The 18,685-nt window shown below is 43.0% G+C and overlaps 2 protein-coding genes across 8 annotated transcripts in view; one reads left to right on the plus strand and one right to left on the minus strand.

Moving 5' to 3' along the window:
* fbxo18 (F-box DNA helicase 1) overlaps window positions 1–18,685 on the plus strand; it is a 148,673-nt gene that overhangs the window by 114,333 nt on the left and 15,655 nt on the right. For 2 of the 4 annotated variants that reach the window (XR_011882983.1, XR_011882984.1), the window contains one exon: window positions 8,328–8,495. Coding sequence is in view for 2 of the 4 variants with exons in the window: in XM_072241784.1 (XP_072097885.1) it covers window positions 7,062–7,238 (177 nt within the window). In the remaining 2 variants the exon portion in view is untranslated. Of the gene's footprint in view, window positions 1–7,061; window positions 7,276–8,327; window positions 8,496–18,685 lie in introns of those variants that run through there. The other 2 variants (XM_072241784.1, XM_072241785.1) reach the window with 2 other exon arrangements.
* LOC140186952 (uncharacterized) overlaps window positions 1–18,685 on the minus strand; it is a 143,984-nt gene that overhangs the window by 6,599 nt on the left and 118,700 nt on the right. For all 4 annotated transcript variants that reach the window (XM_072241795.1, XM_072241797.1, XM_072241798.1 and 1 more), the window contains 2 exons: window positions 10,605–10,652; window positions 8,290–8,368 (listed from right to left, as the gene is read on the minus strand). In XM_072241795.1, the coding sequence (XP_072097896.1) occupies window positions 8,290–8,368; window positions 10,605–10,652 (127 nt within the window). The remainder of the gene's footprint in view (window positions 1–8,289; window positions 8,369–10,604; window positions 10,653–18,685) is intronic.

Below are 18,685 nucleotides of genomic sequence, written 5' to 3' on the forward strand. Positions count from 1 at the left end.
GATAGGCAGAGGAGATGGGGTGACTCTGTTGGTAAAAAATGGAATCAGATCTTTAGAAAGAGGTGACATAGGATCGGAAGATGTAGAATCTTTGTGGATAGAGTTAAGAAACTGCAAGGATAAAAAGACCCTGATGGGAGTTATATAGAGGCCTCTGGGTAGTGCAAGGATGTGGGATACAAATTGCACAAGGATATAGAGAAGGCATGTAAAAAGGGCAATGTTACAATAGTGATGGGGGGGGTTTTAATAAGCAAGTAATTTGGGAAAATTAGGTCGGTGCTAGATCCCAAGAGAAGGAGTTTGTAGAATGGCTATCAGCAGCTTGTAGCTGAGCCCATGAGGGGAATGGCAATTCTGAACTGGGCGTTGTGTAATAAGCCATATTTGATTAGGGAGCTTAAGGTAAAACAGGGGTTCCCAGCCTTTTTTATGCCACTGACCAATACCATTAAGCAAGGGGTCTGTGGGCCCCAGATTGGGAACCTCTGACTGGTAAAGGAACCCTTAAGGAAGCAGTGATCACACTGTGATAGAATTCACCTTGCAGTTTCAGAGGGAGAAGGTAAAGCCTGTTGTGTCAGTGTTACAGTGGAAGAAAGGGAATTAAAGAGGCATGAGAGGTAAACTGGCTAAAGTTGATTGGAAGGATACACTAGGTGAGAGTGGATATCAGCCTGCTAGAAAATGATGCTGGAGAGGTAGAAATGGGGGATTAAAAACTTAATAAGTATTTTGTGTCAGTCTTCACTGTGCAAGACACTAACAGTACACCAGAAATTTAAGAGTCAGGGGGCAGAAGTGACTGTAGTTGCTTCTAACAAGGAGAAGGTACTTGGGAAGCTGAAACGTCTAAAAGTTAGATGAGTCACCTGGACCACATGGACTACCCCAGGGTTCTGGAAGAGGTAACTGAAGAGATTATGCAAACATTAAAAATGATCTTTCAAGAATTACGAGATTCTGGAATGGTTCCAGAAGACTGGAAAATTGCAAATGTCACTCCACTCTTTAAGATGGTGGCTGGGGCAGAAGAAAGGAAATTATAGGTCTATTAGCTTGACTTTGGTGGTTGGGAAGATATTGGAGTCGATTATTAAGGATAAGGTTTTGGGGTACTTGGAGGCAACGGTAAAGTAGGACACAGTCAGCATGATTTCCTTAAAGGGATAACTTACCTGGCAAATCTGTTGGAATACTTTGAGGAGATATCAAGCAGAGTATACAAAGGAAAGTCTGTAGATGTTGCTTACTTGGATTTTCAGAAGGCCTTTGACAAGGCCTTAACAAGATAAGAGCCCATGACATTACAGGAAAGGCCCCAGCATGGATCGAAGTTTGGCTGACTGGCAGGAAGCAAAGATGGGAAATAAAGGGGGCTTTTTCTGGTTGGCTGCCAGTGACTAATGGTGATCCACAAGGGTCGGTGTTGGGACTGCTTCTTTTCACGTTATATGTCAATGATTTGGATGATGGTATTGAAGGCTTTGAGACCAAATTTGCGGATGATACAAAAATAGGTAGAGGGGTAGGTAGGGTAGAAGAAGCGGGCAGCCTGCAGAAGGAGAATGGGAAAGAAGTGGCAGGATGGAATATAGAGTAAGGTAAGGATGTGTATGATAATGCACTTTGGTAGAAGGAATAAAAGCATTAACTATTTTCTAAATGCTTTAGAAAATTCAAAAAAAAAATCAGAGGGCAAAGGGACTTGAGAGTCCTTGTGCAGTAAGACCATAAGACAAAGGAGCAGAAGTCGGCCATTCGGCCCATCGAGTCTGCTCCACCATTTTATTATGAGTGAGCTGATTTATTCTCCCATTTGGTCCCACTCATCCACCTTCTCGCCATAACCTTTGATCCCTGGCTACTCAGATACCTATCAATCTCTGCCTTAATTACACCCAATGACTTGGCCTCCACTGCCGCCCGTGGCAACAAATTCTATAGATTCACCACCCTCCAGCTAAAAAAATTTCTTCGCATCTCTGCTGTGAATGGACGCCCTTCAATCCTTAAGTCATGCCCTCTCGTACTAGGCTCCCCCACCATGGGAAACAATTTTGCTACATCCACTCTGTCTATGCCTTTCAACACTCGAAATGTTTCTGTGAGGTCCCCCCTCATTCTTCTAAACTCCAAGGAATACAGTCCACGAGGGGACAAAAGTCCCTCAAATGTTAACCCTCTCATTCCCGGTATCATTCTAGTGAATCTTCTCTGAACCCTCTCCAACGTCAGCACATCCTTTCTTAAATAAGGAGCCCAAAACTGCCCACAGTACTCCAAGTGAGGTCTTACCAGTGCCTTATACAGCCTCAACATCACATCCCTGCTCCTACACTCTATTCTTCTAGAAATGAATGCCAACATTGCATTCACCTTCTTCACTACCGACTCAACCTGGAGGTTAACCTTAAGGGTATCCTGCACGAGAACTCCCAGGTCCCGTTGCATCTCGGAACTTTGAATTCTCTCCCCATTTAAATAATAGTCTTCCCGTTTATTTCTTCTGCCAAAGTCCATAACCATACACTTTCCAACATTGTATTTTATTTGCCATTTCTTTTCCCATTCTCCCAATCTATCCAAGTCTATCTGCAGACTCTCCGTTTCCTCAGCACTACCGGCCCCTCCACCTATCTTCGTATCATCAGCAAACTTAGCCACAAAGCCATCTATTCCATAATCCAAATCGTTGACGTACAATGTAAAAAGAAGCGGCCCCAACACGGAGCCCTGTGGAATACCACTGGTAACCGGCAGCCAACCAGAATAAGATCCCTTTATTCCCACTCTCTGTTTCCTGCCAATCAGCCAACGCTCTATCCACGTATGTAACTTTCCCGTAATTCCATGGGCTCTTATCTTATTAAGTAGTCTCATGTGTGGCACCTTGGCAAAGGCCTTCTGAAAGTCCAAATATACAACATCCACTGCATCTTCCTTGTCTAGACTACTGGTAATTTCCTCAAAAAATTGTAATAGGTTTGTCAGGCAGGATTTTCCTTTAAAGAATCCATGCTGAGTTCTGCCTATCTTGTCATATGCCTCCAGGAATTCCGTAACCTCATCCTTGACAATCAACTCCAACAACTTCCCAACCACCAATGTCAAGCTAACAGGTCTATAATTTCCTTTTTGCTTCCTTGCCCCCTTCTTAAATAGCGGAGTGACATGTCCAATCTTCCAGTCCTCCGGAACCATGCCAGAATGTATTGACTTCTGAAAGATCATTGCTAATGCCTCCGCAATCTCCACAGCTACTTCCTTTAGAACACCAGGGTACATTCCATCTGGTCCAGGAGAGTTCCCTACCTTTAGACTATTCAGCTTCCTGAGTACTTTCTCTGTCGTAATTGTGACTGCGCACACTTCTCTTCCCTGACACCCTTGAGTGTCCGGTATACTGCTGATGTCTTCCTCAGTGAAGACTGATGCAAAATACTCGTACAGTTCCTCTGCCAGCTCCTTATCTCCCATTACAATTTCTCCAGCATCATTTTCTATCGGTCCTATAATGTACTTTCACCTGTCTTTTACACTTTATATACTTGAAAAAGCTCTTAGTATCCTCTTTGATATTATGTGCTAGCTTCCTTTCATAGTTCATCTTTTCCCTCTTAATGACTTCTTAGTTTCCTTTTGTAAGCTTTTAAAAAATTCCCAATCCTCTGTCTTCCCACTAATTTTATACTCCTTAAAAGTTAACTTGCAGGTTGAGTCGGTAGTGAGGAAAGAAATGGAATAGAAACATAGAAACCTACAGCTCAATACAGGCCCTACGGCCCACAAAGCTGTGCCAAACATGTCCTTACCTTAGAAATTACCTAGGGTTACCCATAGCCCTCTATATTTCTAAGCTCCATGTACCTGTCCAGGAGTCTCTTAAAATACCTTATCGTACCCGCCTCCACCACTGTCGCCGGCAGCCCATTCCACGCATTCACCACTCTCTGTGTAAAAAACTTACCCCTGACATCTCCCCTGTACCTACTTCCAAGCACCTTAAAACTGTGCCCTCTTGTGCTATCCATTACAGCCCTGGGAAAAAGCCACTGACTATCCACACGATCAATGCCTCTCATCATCTTATACACCTCTATCAGGTCAACTCTTACCTTCTGTCGCTCCAAGGAGAAAAGGCCGAGTTCAAGCAACCTATTCTCATAAGGCATGCTCCCCAATCCAGGCAACATCCTTGTAAATCTCCTCTGCACCCTTTCTATGGCTTCCACATCCTTCCTGCAGTGAGGCAACCAGAACTGAGCACAGTACTCCAAGTGGGGTCTAACCAAGGTCCTATATGGCTGCAACATATAGCTCCTAAACTCAATCCCAAGACTGATGAAGGCCAATGCACCGTATGCCTTCTTAACCACAGAGTCAACTTGCGCAGCAGCTTTGAGTGTCCTATGGACTCGGACCCCAAGATCCCGCTGATCCACCACACTGCCAAGGGTCTTACCATTAATACTATATTCCGCCATCATATTTGACCTACCAAAATGAACCACTTCACACTTATCTGGGTTGAGCTCCATCTGCCACATCTCAGCTTAGTTTTGCATCCTGTCAATGTCCCGCTGTAACCTCTGACAGCCCTCCACACTATCCACAACACCCCCAATATTTGTGTCATCAGCAAATTTACTAATCCGTCCCTCCACTTCCTTATCCAAGTCATTTATAAAAATCACGAAGAGTAGGGGTCCCAGAACAGATCACTGAAGCACACCATTGGTTACCAACCTCCATGCAGAATATGACCCAACCACTCTTAACCTTCTGTGAGCAAGCCAATTCTGGATCCACAAAGCAATGTCCCCTTGGATCCCATGCCTCCTTACTTTCTCAATAAGCCTTGCATTGGGTACTTTATCAAATGCCTTGCTGAAATCCATATACACTATATCTACTGTTCTACCTTCATCAATGTGTTTAGTCACATGCTCAAAAAATTCAATCAGGCTTGTAAGGCACGACCAGCCTTTGACAAAGCCATGCTGACTATTCCTAATCATATGCCTCTTCAAATGTTCATAAATCCTGCCTCTCAGGATCTTTTCCATTAACTTACCAACCACTGAAGTAAGACTCACAGGTCTATAATTTCCTGGGCTATCTCTACTCCCTTTCTTGAATAAGGGAACAACATCCGCAACCCTCTAATCCTCTGGAACCTCTCCCAACCCCATTGCTGATGCAAAGATCATCGCCAGAAGCTCACCAATCTCCCCTCTCGCCTCCTACAGTAGCCTGGGTTACATCTCATCTGGTCCCTGTGACTTATCCAACTTGATGCTTTCCAAAAGCTCCAACATGTCCTCTTTGTTCTACATGTTCAAGCTTTCCGGTCCACTGTAAGTCATCCCTGCAGTCGCCAAGATCCTTTTCTGTAGTGAATACTGAAGCAAAGTATTCATTAAGTACCTCTGCTATCTCCTCCAGTTCCATACACACTTTTTCACTGTCACACTTGATTGGTCCTATTCTCTCACATCTTATCCTCTTGCTCTTCACATACTTGTAGAATGGTTTAGGGTTTTCCTTAATCCTGTCCGCCAAGGCATTCTCATGGCCCCTTCTGGCTCTCCTAATTTCTTTCTTAAGCTCCTTTCTGCTAGCCTTATATGCTAGTCCAATGTTAGCATTCATTTCAAGAGGACTGTAAGAGCAAGGATGTAATGCTGAGGCTTTATAAGGCGCTGGCAAAGCCTCACTTGCAGTATTGTGAGCAGTTTTGAGCCCTTTATTTAAGAAAGGATATGCTGTAATTGGACAGGATTCAAAGGAGGTTCATGAGAATGATTCTGAGAATGAAAGGGTTAGGCCTGTACCCTCTGGGGTTTAAAAGAATGAGGGGAGGATCTCATTGAAACTTATTGAATATTGAATAGCCTCAATAGAGCGGACATTGAGAGGATGTTTTCTATAGTGGGTGAGTCTAAGACCAGAGGGCAAGGCCTCAGAATAGAGGGATGCCCATTTAGAACAGAGATGAGGAGTAATTTCTTTAGCCAGAGAGTGGTGAATTTGTGGAATTTATTGCCACAGACAGCTGTGTGGGCTAAGTCAGTTTAAAGCGAAGCTGACAGGTTCTTGATTAATTAAGATATCAAAAGTTACATGGAGAAGTCAGAGGAATGTAGTTGAGAGGGATAATTAATCAGCCATGATGGAATGGCACAGCAGGGTCAATGGAACAAGTGGCCTAATTCTGCTCCTCTCTCTTATGGTCTAAAGTGAGGCAACATCTATGGATAGAAATAAACAGTCAATGTTTTGGGTCGAGAGCCCTTCATCAAGTCTGGAAAAGAAAGGAGCAGAAGCCAGAATAAGAAGGTGTGGGTGAAGAGGAGAAGTACCTGTTGAGACCTCCCTCACTAGGGAAGATTTCTGTGGCCGAGAACATGACCTCCAGGAGAATGAAGGCTTAATGCTGTATCACACTAGACAACAAAGATTTTGCTTCCTGAATACCTTTAGGTGTATCTTATGATTTTTAGGCTACCAATCATGAAAATCACCATGAAATTTCCTTATCACGCACTATTTTTTGAAATCACTTAATGTTTATTATTTCAATTCATAATTCAAGTCAATTAAAATATTGCCTACAATGTAAGCTGGAAAGTTTCCTATCTTGCCCAGGCATGCTTGGGCATGCTTAGGTGGCATGGCTGCTGCATGGCAGGACAGGTTTTAGTAATAATTATTGGGTTCAGGACTGTAAGGATGAAATTTGCGATCACCAGGCACAAAAATTTCTATGAAGGTTTTGATATTTGAGACAAATGCTTCCCAGAATAACTGATGCCAAGATTAAGGAAAGCATTTTTGTTGGTCCACAAATCAAACAGGTCATCAATGACAGGCAATTTGAAGAATTTCTAGTAGGACTGGAGAAAATCACATGGAAAGCATTCAAGGAAGTTGTTGAAATTTTTTTCAGCATCTACAGAGCACCAAACTACATGCAGCTGGTTGAAAGAAGCTTCAAGCATATAAAACCATGAAATGCAACACATCACTAAAGATTCATTTTTTGCATTCCCATTTAGACTTCTTCCCTGCAAATCTTGGTGTTGTTAGTGACGAGCATGGTGAAAGGTTTCACCAGGACATTGCGGTCATGGAGAAAATATACCAGGGCAACTGGAATCCATCAATGCTGGCGAATTATTGTTGGACACTTAAGTGAGAAGCCTCAGACACTCAGTACAAATGAAAATCATTAACAAAATATTTTTAACTTAGTTGAACTATTGCAAAGCATCAGCACCACTATGCAATTAAACACATTATATTCAATAAAAGTTAATTTGTTGTTTCTCCAAATTCCTATGTGATACAAGTAGTCTGAAATTATATTTGTGTCCATCTTCAAGCAGTCCATCATAAACAAAAAAAAAATCTGAGGAAACAACACTTTTGAAAAAATTAGTTGTCCAGTGAATCCATGTAGTCATAGGGGAAACATGCAAACTCCACACAGACAGCATTGGAAGTCAAGATGGAACCTAAGTCTCTGCCTCTGCAATGCAGTGGCTCTACATGTGCTCCCACCCTGGCATCACAACGTTTCACAAAGTTTACCGCAGACATTGCCCCTCAGAAGCAATTCACCCCCTTCCCGAAGATAATTAGTAGTGGCCAGTAAATATTGGCTTTGCCATTAAGGCCCACATTAGGGAGGGGTTTCCAGTGCTATAAAGCAGTTAGTGCCATTGATTGGAAGAGCAGGGTTCAAATTCCACGGCTGCCTGTGAGGAGTTTTTGTACGGCTGTCCCAGAGTCCATGTGCATTTCCTCCCATATTTTCCAAAAGGAAATAGGAGTTGGTGTTAGTGTGATGTGGGCATGCTACGTAGGCACCGCAAGCTTGGCGACACTTGCAGACTGCTCCCTGAACACCTTCGGGCTCTGTTGGTCATTGACACAATAACAGCGCTTTTCACTGTAAATTTTGATGTTTTCACATACATGTCACAAATAAAACTAATCTTTAAATCTACACAAAAAGAACTGAGACACAAATCATCCATAATCTAACAATGATCGAGCAGACATCTTTCCTCAGTTTGCTCTGGGCCATAGCTGATATAAATTGGTCATACCTGAAGTGGGGGTGGGAGTGAAATCCAATGTCTCCCAGTCACTGCTGAATGGGACAGTTCCCCACTCAGGCCCAGAGCAAAACTGACCACAGTTGTAGACAAGAATTCAGTGCTGCAGCTTGGTATTATTGGCATAGTTGCAACAAGAAACTAAAATTAAACTAATACTCACATTCTGTTTTTGCAAACCAACGGCCAAACGAAGAACAGAATAACCAGGAAAATGACAAACAAGCTGCCTGTGCTGGTCCCTTGGATTGAAAGGAAAAGAAATCAGTGATTACAAATCGGCAAGCATTCAGGAATCATAGTAGTGCGATCAGTCGAACCGAGTACCAAGTTCTGGTGCAGTGTGGGCAAGAGTAAGTCGTCGCTGTGGTAAGTGGTTGGGTCTTTTGATTGAATGATTGATGCTGGTAATGATCATACCACAGAATTCTACTTGTATAGGGGTAGTGATTAACTGCAGTTCAGGAATTATGAAGTTTGGCAGAAATATCAACAGTTATTAAAAGCAAATGGGCTAACTGTTTAGGTTCACTTGGATGTGAAAATAAAGTTTTGGGCTATTACTGAATACTCAAGAAACACTGCTACAATATAAGACTGCACAGTGTCAAGCTTTGCAGTTAAAGATCAGAGTCATAGAGGGATACAACATGGAAACAGGCCTTTTGGTCCATCAAGACCACACTGACCCATACGGTTAACAACAACCAAAAGACCCAATCACTAACCACAGCCACCACTTACTCTTGCCCAGAACACACCAGAATATATGGATCCCACATCGGCCTCCACAACCACCTGAGGACACACCAATAGACAACCCATTAGGAGAACATCATACTCGGTTCAAGTGATCACACCCCCACTACTCATTTTTACATAAATCCAACCATAACCATTGTACTCCCTACCTTCCATCAATTTACCCTAGTTTCTACCACACAAGCACAAACTAGGGGCAACTTACAGTGACTAATTGAACTGCCGACCCACATAATTTTGGGGATGTAGAAGGAAACTGGAACTGAGTGAGACTAATATGGTCACAGTGAGTCATATATAATAAATTTGATGAAGGGTCTCAGCCTGAAACGGCACTGTTTACTCTTTTCCATAGATACTGTCTGTTCTGCTCAGTTCTTCCAGGAACCTTTTATGTGTGTTGCTTGGATTTCCAGCATCTGCAGATTTTCTCTTGCATGTGGATGGTTCTTTGACATGACTGTTGCATTTTCACCATACCTTTAATGAAAAATGTCATAGGGCATGTTATGTGGCCGCCAGCAATGATATTTTTAGGTGTTAAGGGAATCAGGACTTTTAGGCTTAATGCTAGAAAGTGGCAGAGAGTTGTACAGTACAGAAACAGGTCCTTCAGCCCAATTTGTCCACACCGACTATGTTGCCCAGTAAGCTAGTCCCATCTGCTCACATTTGGCCCAAGGGCCTCTAAATCTCTCCTATCTGTGTACAAGCTAGCCCACCTCAACAATATTGCTGGCAGCTCGTTCCAAGTACACACCACCCTTTGAGAGAAAAAGCTGCCCCTAATGTCCATTTTAAACCGTTCTCCTCCTGTATTAGGCTCCCCCATCCTGGGAATAAAAATGTGTGCTTTCACCCTGTCAATGCCTCCCACTTCAATCTCCAATGTTCCTAGTCTCTCCAGTCTCTCCTTGTAACTCAAGTCCCCAAGTCCAGGCAAAATCCTGGTTAATCTTTTCTGTACTCTTCTTAGTTTAATAACACCTCCTCTATGATAGGGTGATCAAAGTTAGACACAATACTCCAACTGTGGCACTGAGGTAAAAGATTAGCTCTGATCTTACTGACTGAGATCAAAATGGGTTCAGTGGGCTACCCCTGCTTCTATGTCTTATGTTCTAGATGGTAAGAAAAGCAATTCTTAACCCTCCTTTCCCGTTGAGATTTGGTTCCAGTCGCTTTGTGGAGTTGAGTGTCATGAAAGTAGTACTGAAGCAAATACATCAAGTAGTAATAATTCAGAAGAACTATAGCTTTTGTCTCCATAAAATGTAAATATTTGGAGTGCATTACACAAATCCTTTTTGTTATTGCTCCACTTTGTTTCTTTTTAATACCGAAAGGTATTACCCAATATCTTGAATTGGTGACTACTGTTTAAAATTAATTCACAGAATGTGGGTGTCATTAACATGAGCCACATTTATTACCCTGAGTAACCCATTTCAGAGGGAATGTTGTGGGCCAAGAGTTGCCATCAAATCTGCTTCTATATCCTAAGCCAAACAGATTTTAATCAATGTTAGTTTGTAATTCCAGATTTATTCAGTTCACAAAATTAAACTATCCCCAAGCCCTGAACATGGATGTGAACTTGCATATTTTCGATCATTACTCCCAATCTCTTGGCCAGCAACACAGTTCCTGTGTTACCCATCAATGCAGATACTTCCTTGTTTTTTACTTTCCAAAGTCCATTTTCTTGCTCCTTACCGATGACTAATCCAATGTTTTTTCCAGCAGTCACTGTTTGATTGATGCCTGCAGGAAATAAAAATAAACTATTATTGTTCACTTATTACTGATCTTGGGTGTCTACTGAAATCTCAACATTACATTGAGGGCAAATGGGAGGATTCAACTTAAAATCCCCAGTAGCTCAATACATTGCACACAGCCTGTGCTTAGTATTCACGAGTCATGTGAGTTAGGAAGAATTGAGGAAGAAATTGCAATGTCTTTTCAAAATTAGGGATGTTTATGGCCGGACTGAAGACCATTTTATCCATTTTATCTGTCCTTGTCAATTGCGATCTATCCAGCCTAATAGCACTTTGTAAATCTGCCAGAACCTAGTAGGCTGCCTCACTTCATGTCCTTATCCAAGTACTCTGCGTAGGGAGGAAACAGTTCTGGCCCCACCTTTCTTTTGGTGGTGAGCTCCACACCTCCCAGCCCCCACCCCACAATGCAGAATTGGTGAAAATATTCATGGAACACAACTCCAGTCCTTTGTCTTAAATCTCTGTTCCCTGTTTGATGACTTGTCTACTTTGAGATCATTCCTTTCCAGTTTACAGTATCTAGGTCACTCAATTTTATATACCTCAGTTAACCTCTCTGCCCTGGTGAAAATAATCCCATTTTTACACAAGGCTGAAACCGCAGCATCTATAACACACTCACATCCTTCCTATAGTACAGTGACCAGACCTGCACATATGAGGAAACCGAGAAATGGAGATGTCTGCCTGCTTTAGGTTGCAGATGACTGATGTGGAGAGGGGAGGGGTGGAAAATCCAATGACCTGTTGACAGAATGGAACGATGGCTTAGTCTTGGATGCCTCCTACAGTTTATTAACCCAGTGCTTATGAATTCTCAAATCAAAATGGATACTTTGGCAAGGTTATTAATTGCTGGTTATTAACTTTGACATCCTCAGCTAGGAGTGCAGAAGGTTGAACATCAAAACATACAGAAGTATACATCAAAGTAAAGGCCTAACATTCATACAGCTCTTATTATTTCCACTTTCCACCAAAGAAGTGAAACTTTAGCTCTCAGTTCATAAAAGAAATGGGAGTCTGTTTCAATTGCCAATGGCCAGGACCAAATACTCACTGGTAGGTAACAGAAAGACTGAATTCTCTACAAACTTATTTTCCCACGTAAGCTGTTTGCAACTACTTATGAGGTACCTAGGTTGAAATAACACTCCACAGTCTAAGAAACACACTAAAGTAAACAGGCTCTGCCCTGTTGCCTGTTCACCAGTGGTGACAACACCTGGGCACCCCCTCCACCACCTCACCTCTCATTTCAAAGGTGTAGAAGATGGCCATTCCATTAGAGTCCACCAGGGAAAATTTGGTCATTGCTGGGACTAAAACAAATGTGGAACAAATGTCAAAGTTCACAGGTTTGAGGACACCAGATTGGTTTGAGAGAATTTTCAGTCATCCAGAGCAGTCATCTAAATTAGATTAGATTCAACTTTATTGTCATTGTGCCAAGTACGGATACAAAGCCAATGAAATGCAGTTAGCATCTGACCAGAAATGCAAAGAATAGTGTTATCTACAAAATAACTGCGAAGATAAAGTAAGTGCTACAGCACACAAATATAAAAGTACTGAGACAGTACAATATAGGTGCAATACTGTTTAGTGCTGTGATGTGAGGTTCAGCAAGGTCACAGCCTCAGGGAAGAAGCTCTTCCTGTGCCTGCTGGAGCGGGAGCGGAGGCTCCTGTAGGGCCTACTGGATGGGAGGAGAGTAAAAAGTCGATGGTTAGGGTGAGATGCATCCTTGATAATGCTTTTCGCCCTGCCCAGGCAGCGGTTATAGTAGATGTTCTCAATGGTGGGCAATTGGGTGCCAATAATCCGCTAGCCATTTTCACCACACGCTGGAGTGATTTGCGGTCCGATACAGGACAATTGTCATACGACACTGAGATGTAGTTGGTGAGTATGCTCTCAATGGTACAGCGGTAAAAGTCTGTCAGTATCCTGGGACCAAGGTGAGCTTTCTTGATGCTCCGCAGGAAATAAATCAGGATGGAGGAGTTCAGGGACCAGGTGAGATCCTCAGAAATGTGGACACCAAGGAATTTGAAGCTTGGTACACACTCCACTACAGCTCCGTTGATGTAGGTGGGGATGTGAGTGTGGCTCCTAGCATGCCTGAAGTCCACAATGACCTCCTTGGTCTTCTGGGTGTTAAAGGCCAGGTTGTTGTCAGCACTCCTCATCCCTGTAGGCCGTTTCGTCATCCCCTCTGATCAGGCCAACCACCGTGGTGTCGTCTGCGAACTTGATTATGGAGTTAGAACCATGTACAGGAATGCAGTCATAGGTGAAAAGGAGTCACCATGCCCCTCTCTCAGTTTTAGGGCCCATCTAAAGAACTGGGGTCCGTACTAGGAGCTATGTGAAAATAAAGGGAAATTAGGGTACCAGCCTTGAGAGGCAACCAGGAATGGTTGCTCTGGTTTCCTGCATAGCGTGATTTGGTCTAAAGACAACTGATATTTAGAGTGTAGCATGTAAAACACAGCAGCACGTGCACAGATTTCCAGATGTCTGTCTCCTTAGCTGAGGCTGGCTGCTAGCATGCTGACACTGACAACGTGCTTTGACGTCTAGAGTTTTGCTTTTGCATTGATGTCTATTATGCATTTTTAAAACCTTTTTAGTTTATAGGTTCTTCTTCTGCTTCTTTCTTCACTTTGGGATGAGGGTAATCAAGTAATATTTTGCTAAATGAAACATTATGTTCAGGTCCCCCTTGGCTGTACTATTGCAAAACTGAGACCAGCCATGGCGCCTGACTTTCAGATACAGTGCATTCACTGTTCTGGTCAATATTTATCTCTGAATCAACATTTACAAATCAAATTAAATGAGCTTTGTTGAAATTTGCTGTTGCATCTTTATTACAACAATGACCGCATTTTGAGAAGCTTTCACTGGACATGCAGAGCTCTGGAACATTCTTAAAGGAACTTGAAAGCAATGTGTGAAAACTTGTCTTTCTTGTTAACTTGTACATTGCCAGCCTTTAACACTGTTCTTCTCTGATGCATGGTCTAACGGCACCAATGACATGCCAGCAGTTCTTTGTGTGTGATCCTTGATGCTAAATGAAAACAGAGGATTAGTGGTACTGCTGGCTCCAGGAGTCCACAGTCATTGAACACTACAACACAGAGACAGGCCCCTTGGCCAGTCTAGTCTGTGCTGAACTGTTACTCTACCCAGTCCCATCAACCAGCACCCAGACCAGAGCTCTTCATACCCCTCCCAGCCACGTACTTATCCAAACTTGTCTTCAATGATGAAATCGAACTGCATCCACCGCTTCCATTGGCAGTTCATTCCTCACTCTCACTACCAGCTGAGTGATGAAATTCCCCATCACGATCCCCTTAAATGTTTCACCTTTCACTCTCAACCCATGCTTCACTCACCTCAATGGAAAAAATGCCTGCATGCATTTACCCTATCTGTATTCCTCATAATTCTGTATACATCTATCGAATGTCCCCTCAATTTCCTATACTCCAGTGAATAAAGTCCTAATCTATTCAACCTCTAGTTCAAATTTTTCAAGTATAATTGTCATTCAACCATAGGGAAATACTCATGAATACAGCTAAACAAAACAGCATTACCCTGGAGCCAAAGTGCGACATACAGTACCATCAGCCACACACAGCACAAAACACATATAGCACATATAAGACAGATAGATCAACAGACAGCTACTTTATTGATCCCAAAGGAAATCACAGTGTCACAGCAGCATTACAAGCGCACAGATATACAAATATTAGAAAAGAAATAAGAAAGAATAAAAAATAAGTTAGCTCAAACAGTCAACAAGAGGGGGTCATCACTCCCCAGCTATAGTTGACTCATTATAGAGCCTAATGGCCGAGGGTAAGAATGACCTCATATAGCACTCTTTGGAACAGCGCAGTTGTCTTAGTCTATTACTAAAATTGCTCCTCTGTTCATCCAAGGTGGCATGCAGAGGGTGAGAACCATTGTCCAGAATTGCAAATTTTCCATAGAGTCCTTTGTTCTACCATAGCCTCCAGTGTGTCCCATTTGATTCCTATAACAGGGTCAGTCTTTCTAATCAGTTTATTGGGTCTGCTGACATCACCCGTGTTGATGCCATTGCCCCAGCACACCACCACATAGAAGATTGCACTGGCGACAACAGACTGGTAGAATATGTGAAGGAGAGGCCTGCATACTCCAAAGGACCTCAGTCTCCTCAGGAAATAGAGGTAACTTTGGCCCTTCTTGTACATAGCCTCTGTGTTGGTGCTCCACTCAAGTCTATCATCCAGGTGCACCCCTCGTGGTACTCGTAGGTCCTCACCACATCCAGGTCTTCATCATCAATAGTAACAGGGAGCAGTACAGGCTAAATCTTCCTGAAGTCTGTAACCCTCAGGCTCGGCCAGCACGCATTCGTCTAGGGGAAGACAACCTCTGGTCCCGCCAAACTGAGAAATCTTGTTTGTGTGGATGCTGCGTGATAGAAAACATAGAAACATAGAAAATAGGTGCAGGAGTAGGCCATTTGGCCCTTCGAGCCTGCACCGCCATTTATTATGATCATGGCTGATCATCCAACTCAGAACCCTGCACCAGCCTTCCCTCCATACCCTCTGATGTGTTGCCCGGTTACAAATCCGCACCGCAAAATATCCGACAGTACACCATATGCAATTAAATGATTGAACTTTATAAATCTTAATCTGAATATAGGGTTAGTAAAGAAAATAAAAAGAAAAAGGACCCATTTTAAGGGAAAAGTCAAAAGTGCACGTTGGAGCTCACAAATACAGCCATTCATCAACCATCCACCTCCTCCGAGCGTCGCCGACCTTTGGACCCTCGCTCCAATTGCATCCATCCGCTGGCCTACCAGCTCTCTCCACACGTGTCTTCCTTCTTTCTCTCTCGCCGACAAAAGACCGCAAAAATCTCTCTTCCAGACTCACAAGAAAGAACAAAATTTCTCTCATTGAATAGCCCACACATTCCAAAGCCCTGTTATCTCCAGTCTTAACCCAAACATTGCTGCTACAGAGAAACCATTGCATTAGCAGTAAAACATTACAGGGAGGCCCCAAACCGGAAAAATAAGCAGACAAATGTGTTGTAAATTGCAGAAGAATAGTGGATAGAGCAAAAGGAATGCCTGCGATGTGAAGCAAGCCAAAGCTGTCAAAGTCACATGACACAGAGCATCACAAATTGAAACAAATCCATATCCGTGGAATAGTTCAGTGCTGATTGTACTGGCATGTCTAGACAAAAGATGAACCAACTAGACAGCAAGCTATTCTAGACTGGGTTTTGAGCAAAGAGGAAGGGTTAATTAGCAATCTTGTCGTGAGAGGCCCCTTGGGTAAGAGTGACCATAATATGGTGCAATTCTTCATTAAGATGGAGAGTGACATAGTTAATTCAGAAACAAAGGTTCTGAACTTAAAGAAGGGTAACTTTGAAGGTATGAGACGTGAACTAGCTAAGATAGACTGGCAAATGACACTTAAAGGGTTGACAGTGGATATGCAATGGCAAGCATTTACAGATCGCACGGATGAACTACAACAATTGTTCATCCCGGTTTGGCAAAAGAATAAATCAGGGAAGGTAGTGCACCCGTGGCTGACAAGGGAAATTAGGGATAGTATCAATTCCAAAGAAGAAGCATACAAATTAGCCAGAAAAAGTGGCTCACCTGAGGACTGGGAGAAATTCAGAGTTCAGCAGAGGAGGACAAAGGGCTTAATTAGGAAGGGGAAAAAAGATTATGAGAGAAACCTGGCAGGGAACATAAAAACTGACTGTAAAAGCTTTTATAGATATGTGAAAAGAAAAAGATTGGTTAAGACAAATGTAGGTCCCCTGCAGACAGAAACAGGTGAATTGATTATGGGGAGCAAGGACATGGCAGAACAATTGAATAACTACTTTGGTTCTGTCTTCACTAAGGAGGACATAAATAATCTTCCAGAAATAGTAGGGGACAGAGGGTCCAGTGAGATGGAGGAACTGAGGGAAATACATGTTAGTAGGGAAGTGGTGTTAGGTAAATTGAAGGGATTAAAGGCAGATAAATCCCCAGGGCCAGATGGTCTGCATCCCAGAGTGCTTAAGGAAGTAGCCCAAGAAATAGTGGATGCATTAGTGATAATTTTTCAAAACTCTTTAGATTCTGGACTAGTTCCTGAGGATTGGAGGGTGGCTAATGTAACCCCACTTCTTAAAAAAGGAGGGAGAGAGAAACCGGGGAATTATAGACCAGTTAGCCTAACATCGGTGGTGGGGAAACTGCTAGAGTCAGTTATCAAAGATGTGATAACAGCACATTTGGAAAGTGGTGAAATCATCGGACAAAGTCAGCATGGATTTGTGAAAGGAAAATCATGTCTGACGAATCTCATAGAATTTTTTGAGGATGTAACTAGTAGAGTGGATAGGGGAGAACCAGTGGGTGTGGTATATTTGCATCTTCAAAAGGCTTTTGACAAGGTCCCACACAGGAGATTAGTGTGCAAATTTAAAGCACACGGTATTGGGGGTAAGGTATTGATGTGGATAGAGAATTGGTTGGCAGACGGAAGCAAAGAGTGGGAATAAATGGGACCTTTTCAGAATGGCAGGCAGTGACTAGTGGGGTACCGCAAGGCTCAGTGCTGGGACCCCAGTTGTTTACAATATATATTAATGACTTGGATGAGGGAATTAAATGCAGCATCTCCAAATTTGCGGATGACATGAAGCTGGGTGGCAGTGTTAGCTGTGAGGAGGATGCTAAGAGGGTGCAGGGTGACTTGGATAGGTTGGGTGAGTGGGCAAATTCATGGCAGATGTAATTTAATGTGGATAAATGTGAAGTTATCCACTTTGGTGGCAAAAACTGGAAAACAGATTATTATCTGAATGGTGGCCGATTAGGAAAAGGGGAGGTGCAATGAGACCTGGGTGTCATTATACACCAGTCATTGAAAGTGGGCATGCAGGTACAGCAGGCGGTGAAAAAGGCGAATGGTATGCTGGCATTTATAGCAAGAAGATTTGAGTACAGGAGCAGGGAGGTACTACTGCAGTTGTACAAGGCCCTGGTGAGACCACACCTGGAGTATTGTGTGCAGTTTTGGTCCCCTAATCTGAGGAAAGACATCCTTGCCATAGAAGGAGTACAAAGAAGGTTCACCAGATCGATTCCTGGGATGGCAGGATTTTCATATGATGAAAGACTGGATGAACTAGGCTTATACTCGTTGGAATTTAGAAGATTGAGGGGGGATCTGATTGAAACGTATAAGATCCTAAAGGGATTGGACAGGCTAGATGCAGGAAGATTGTTCCCGATGTTGGGAAAGTCCAGAATGAGGGGTCACAGTTTGAGGATAAATGGGAAACCTTTTAGGACCGAGATTAGGAAAAACTTCTTCACACAGAGAGTGGTGAATCTGTGGAATTCTCTGCCACAGGAAACAGTTGAAGCCAGTTCATTGGCTATATTTAAGAGGGAGTTAGATATGGCCCTTGTGGCTAAAGGGATCAGGGGGTATGGAGGAAAGGCTGGTGCAGGGTTCTGAGTTGTATGATCAGCCATGATCATACTGAATGGTGGTGCAGGCTCGAAGGGCCGAATGGCCTACTCCTGCACCTATTTTCTATGTTTCTATGTTTCCATGAAGCACTGCTCCCCAAAAATATGCTGGACATCTCAAGAACAATGCAGAGGCTAACGATAGAGCTTTCAGAGTGGGGAGGGGGCAGAGAATTGAAGTAACAGGCGACTGGAAGATCAGAGTCACACTTTCAGACTGAATGGACGTGTTCTGAGAAATGGTTACCTTTCCGACTGTATGGAAGTGTTCTAAGAAATGGCTATCTTACGGACTGAATGGAAGTGTTCTGAGAAAAGGTTACCCAACCTGCATCTGGGTTCCCCAACACAGAGGTAACCACATTGTGAGTACTAAATGTAATGCACATTTTTGTAATGTTATCTTTCGCAGCACAGGCCAG

Source organism: Mobula birostris, chromosome 23 (genome assembly GCF_030028105.1).
Source record: "Mobula birostris isolate sMobBir1 chromosome 23, sMobBir1.hap1, whole genome shotgun sequence".
NCBI classification, from domain to species: Eukaryota; Metazoa; Chordata; class Chondrichthyes; order Myliobatiformes; family Myliobatidae; genus Mobula; species Mobula birostris.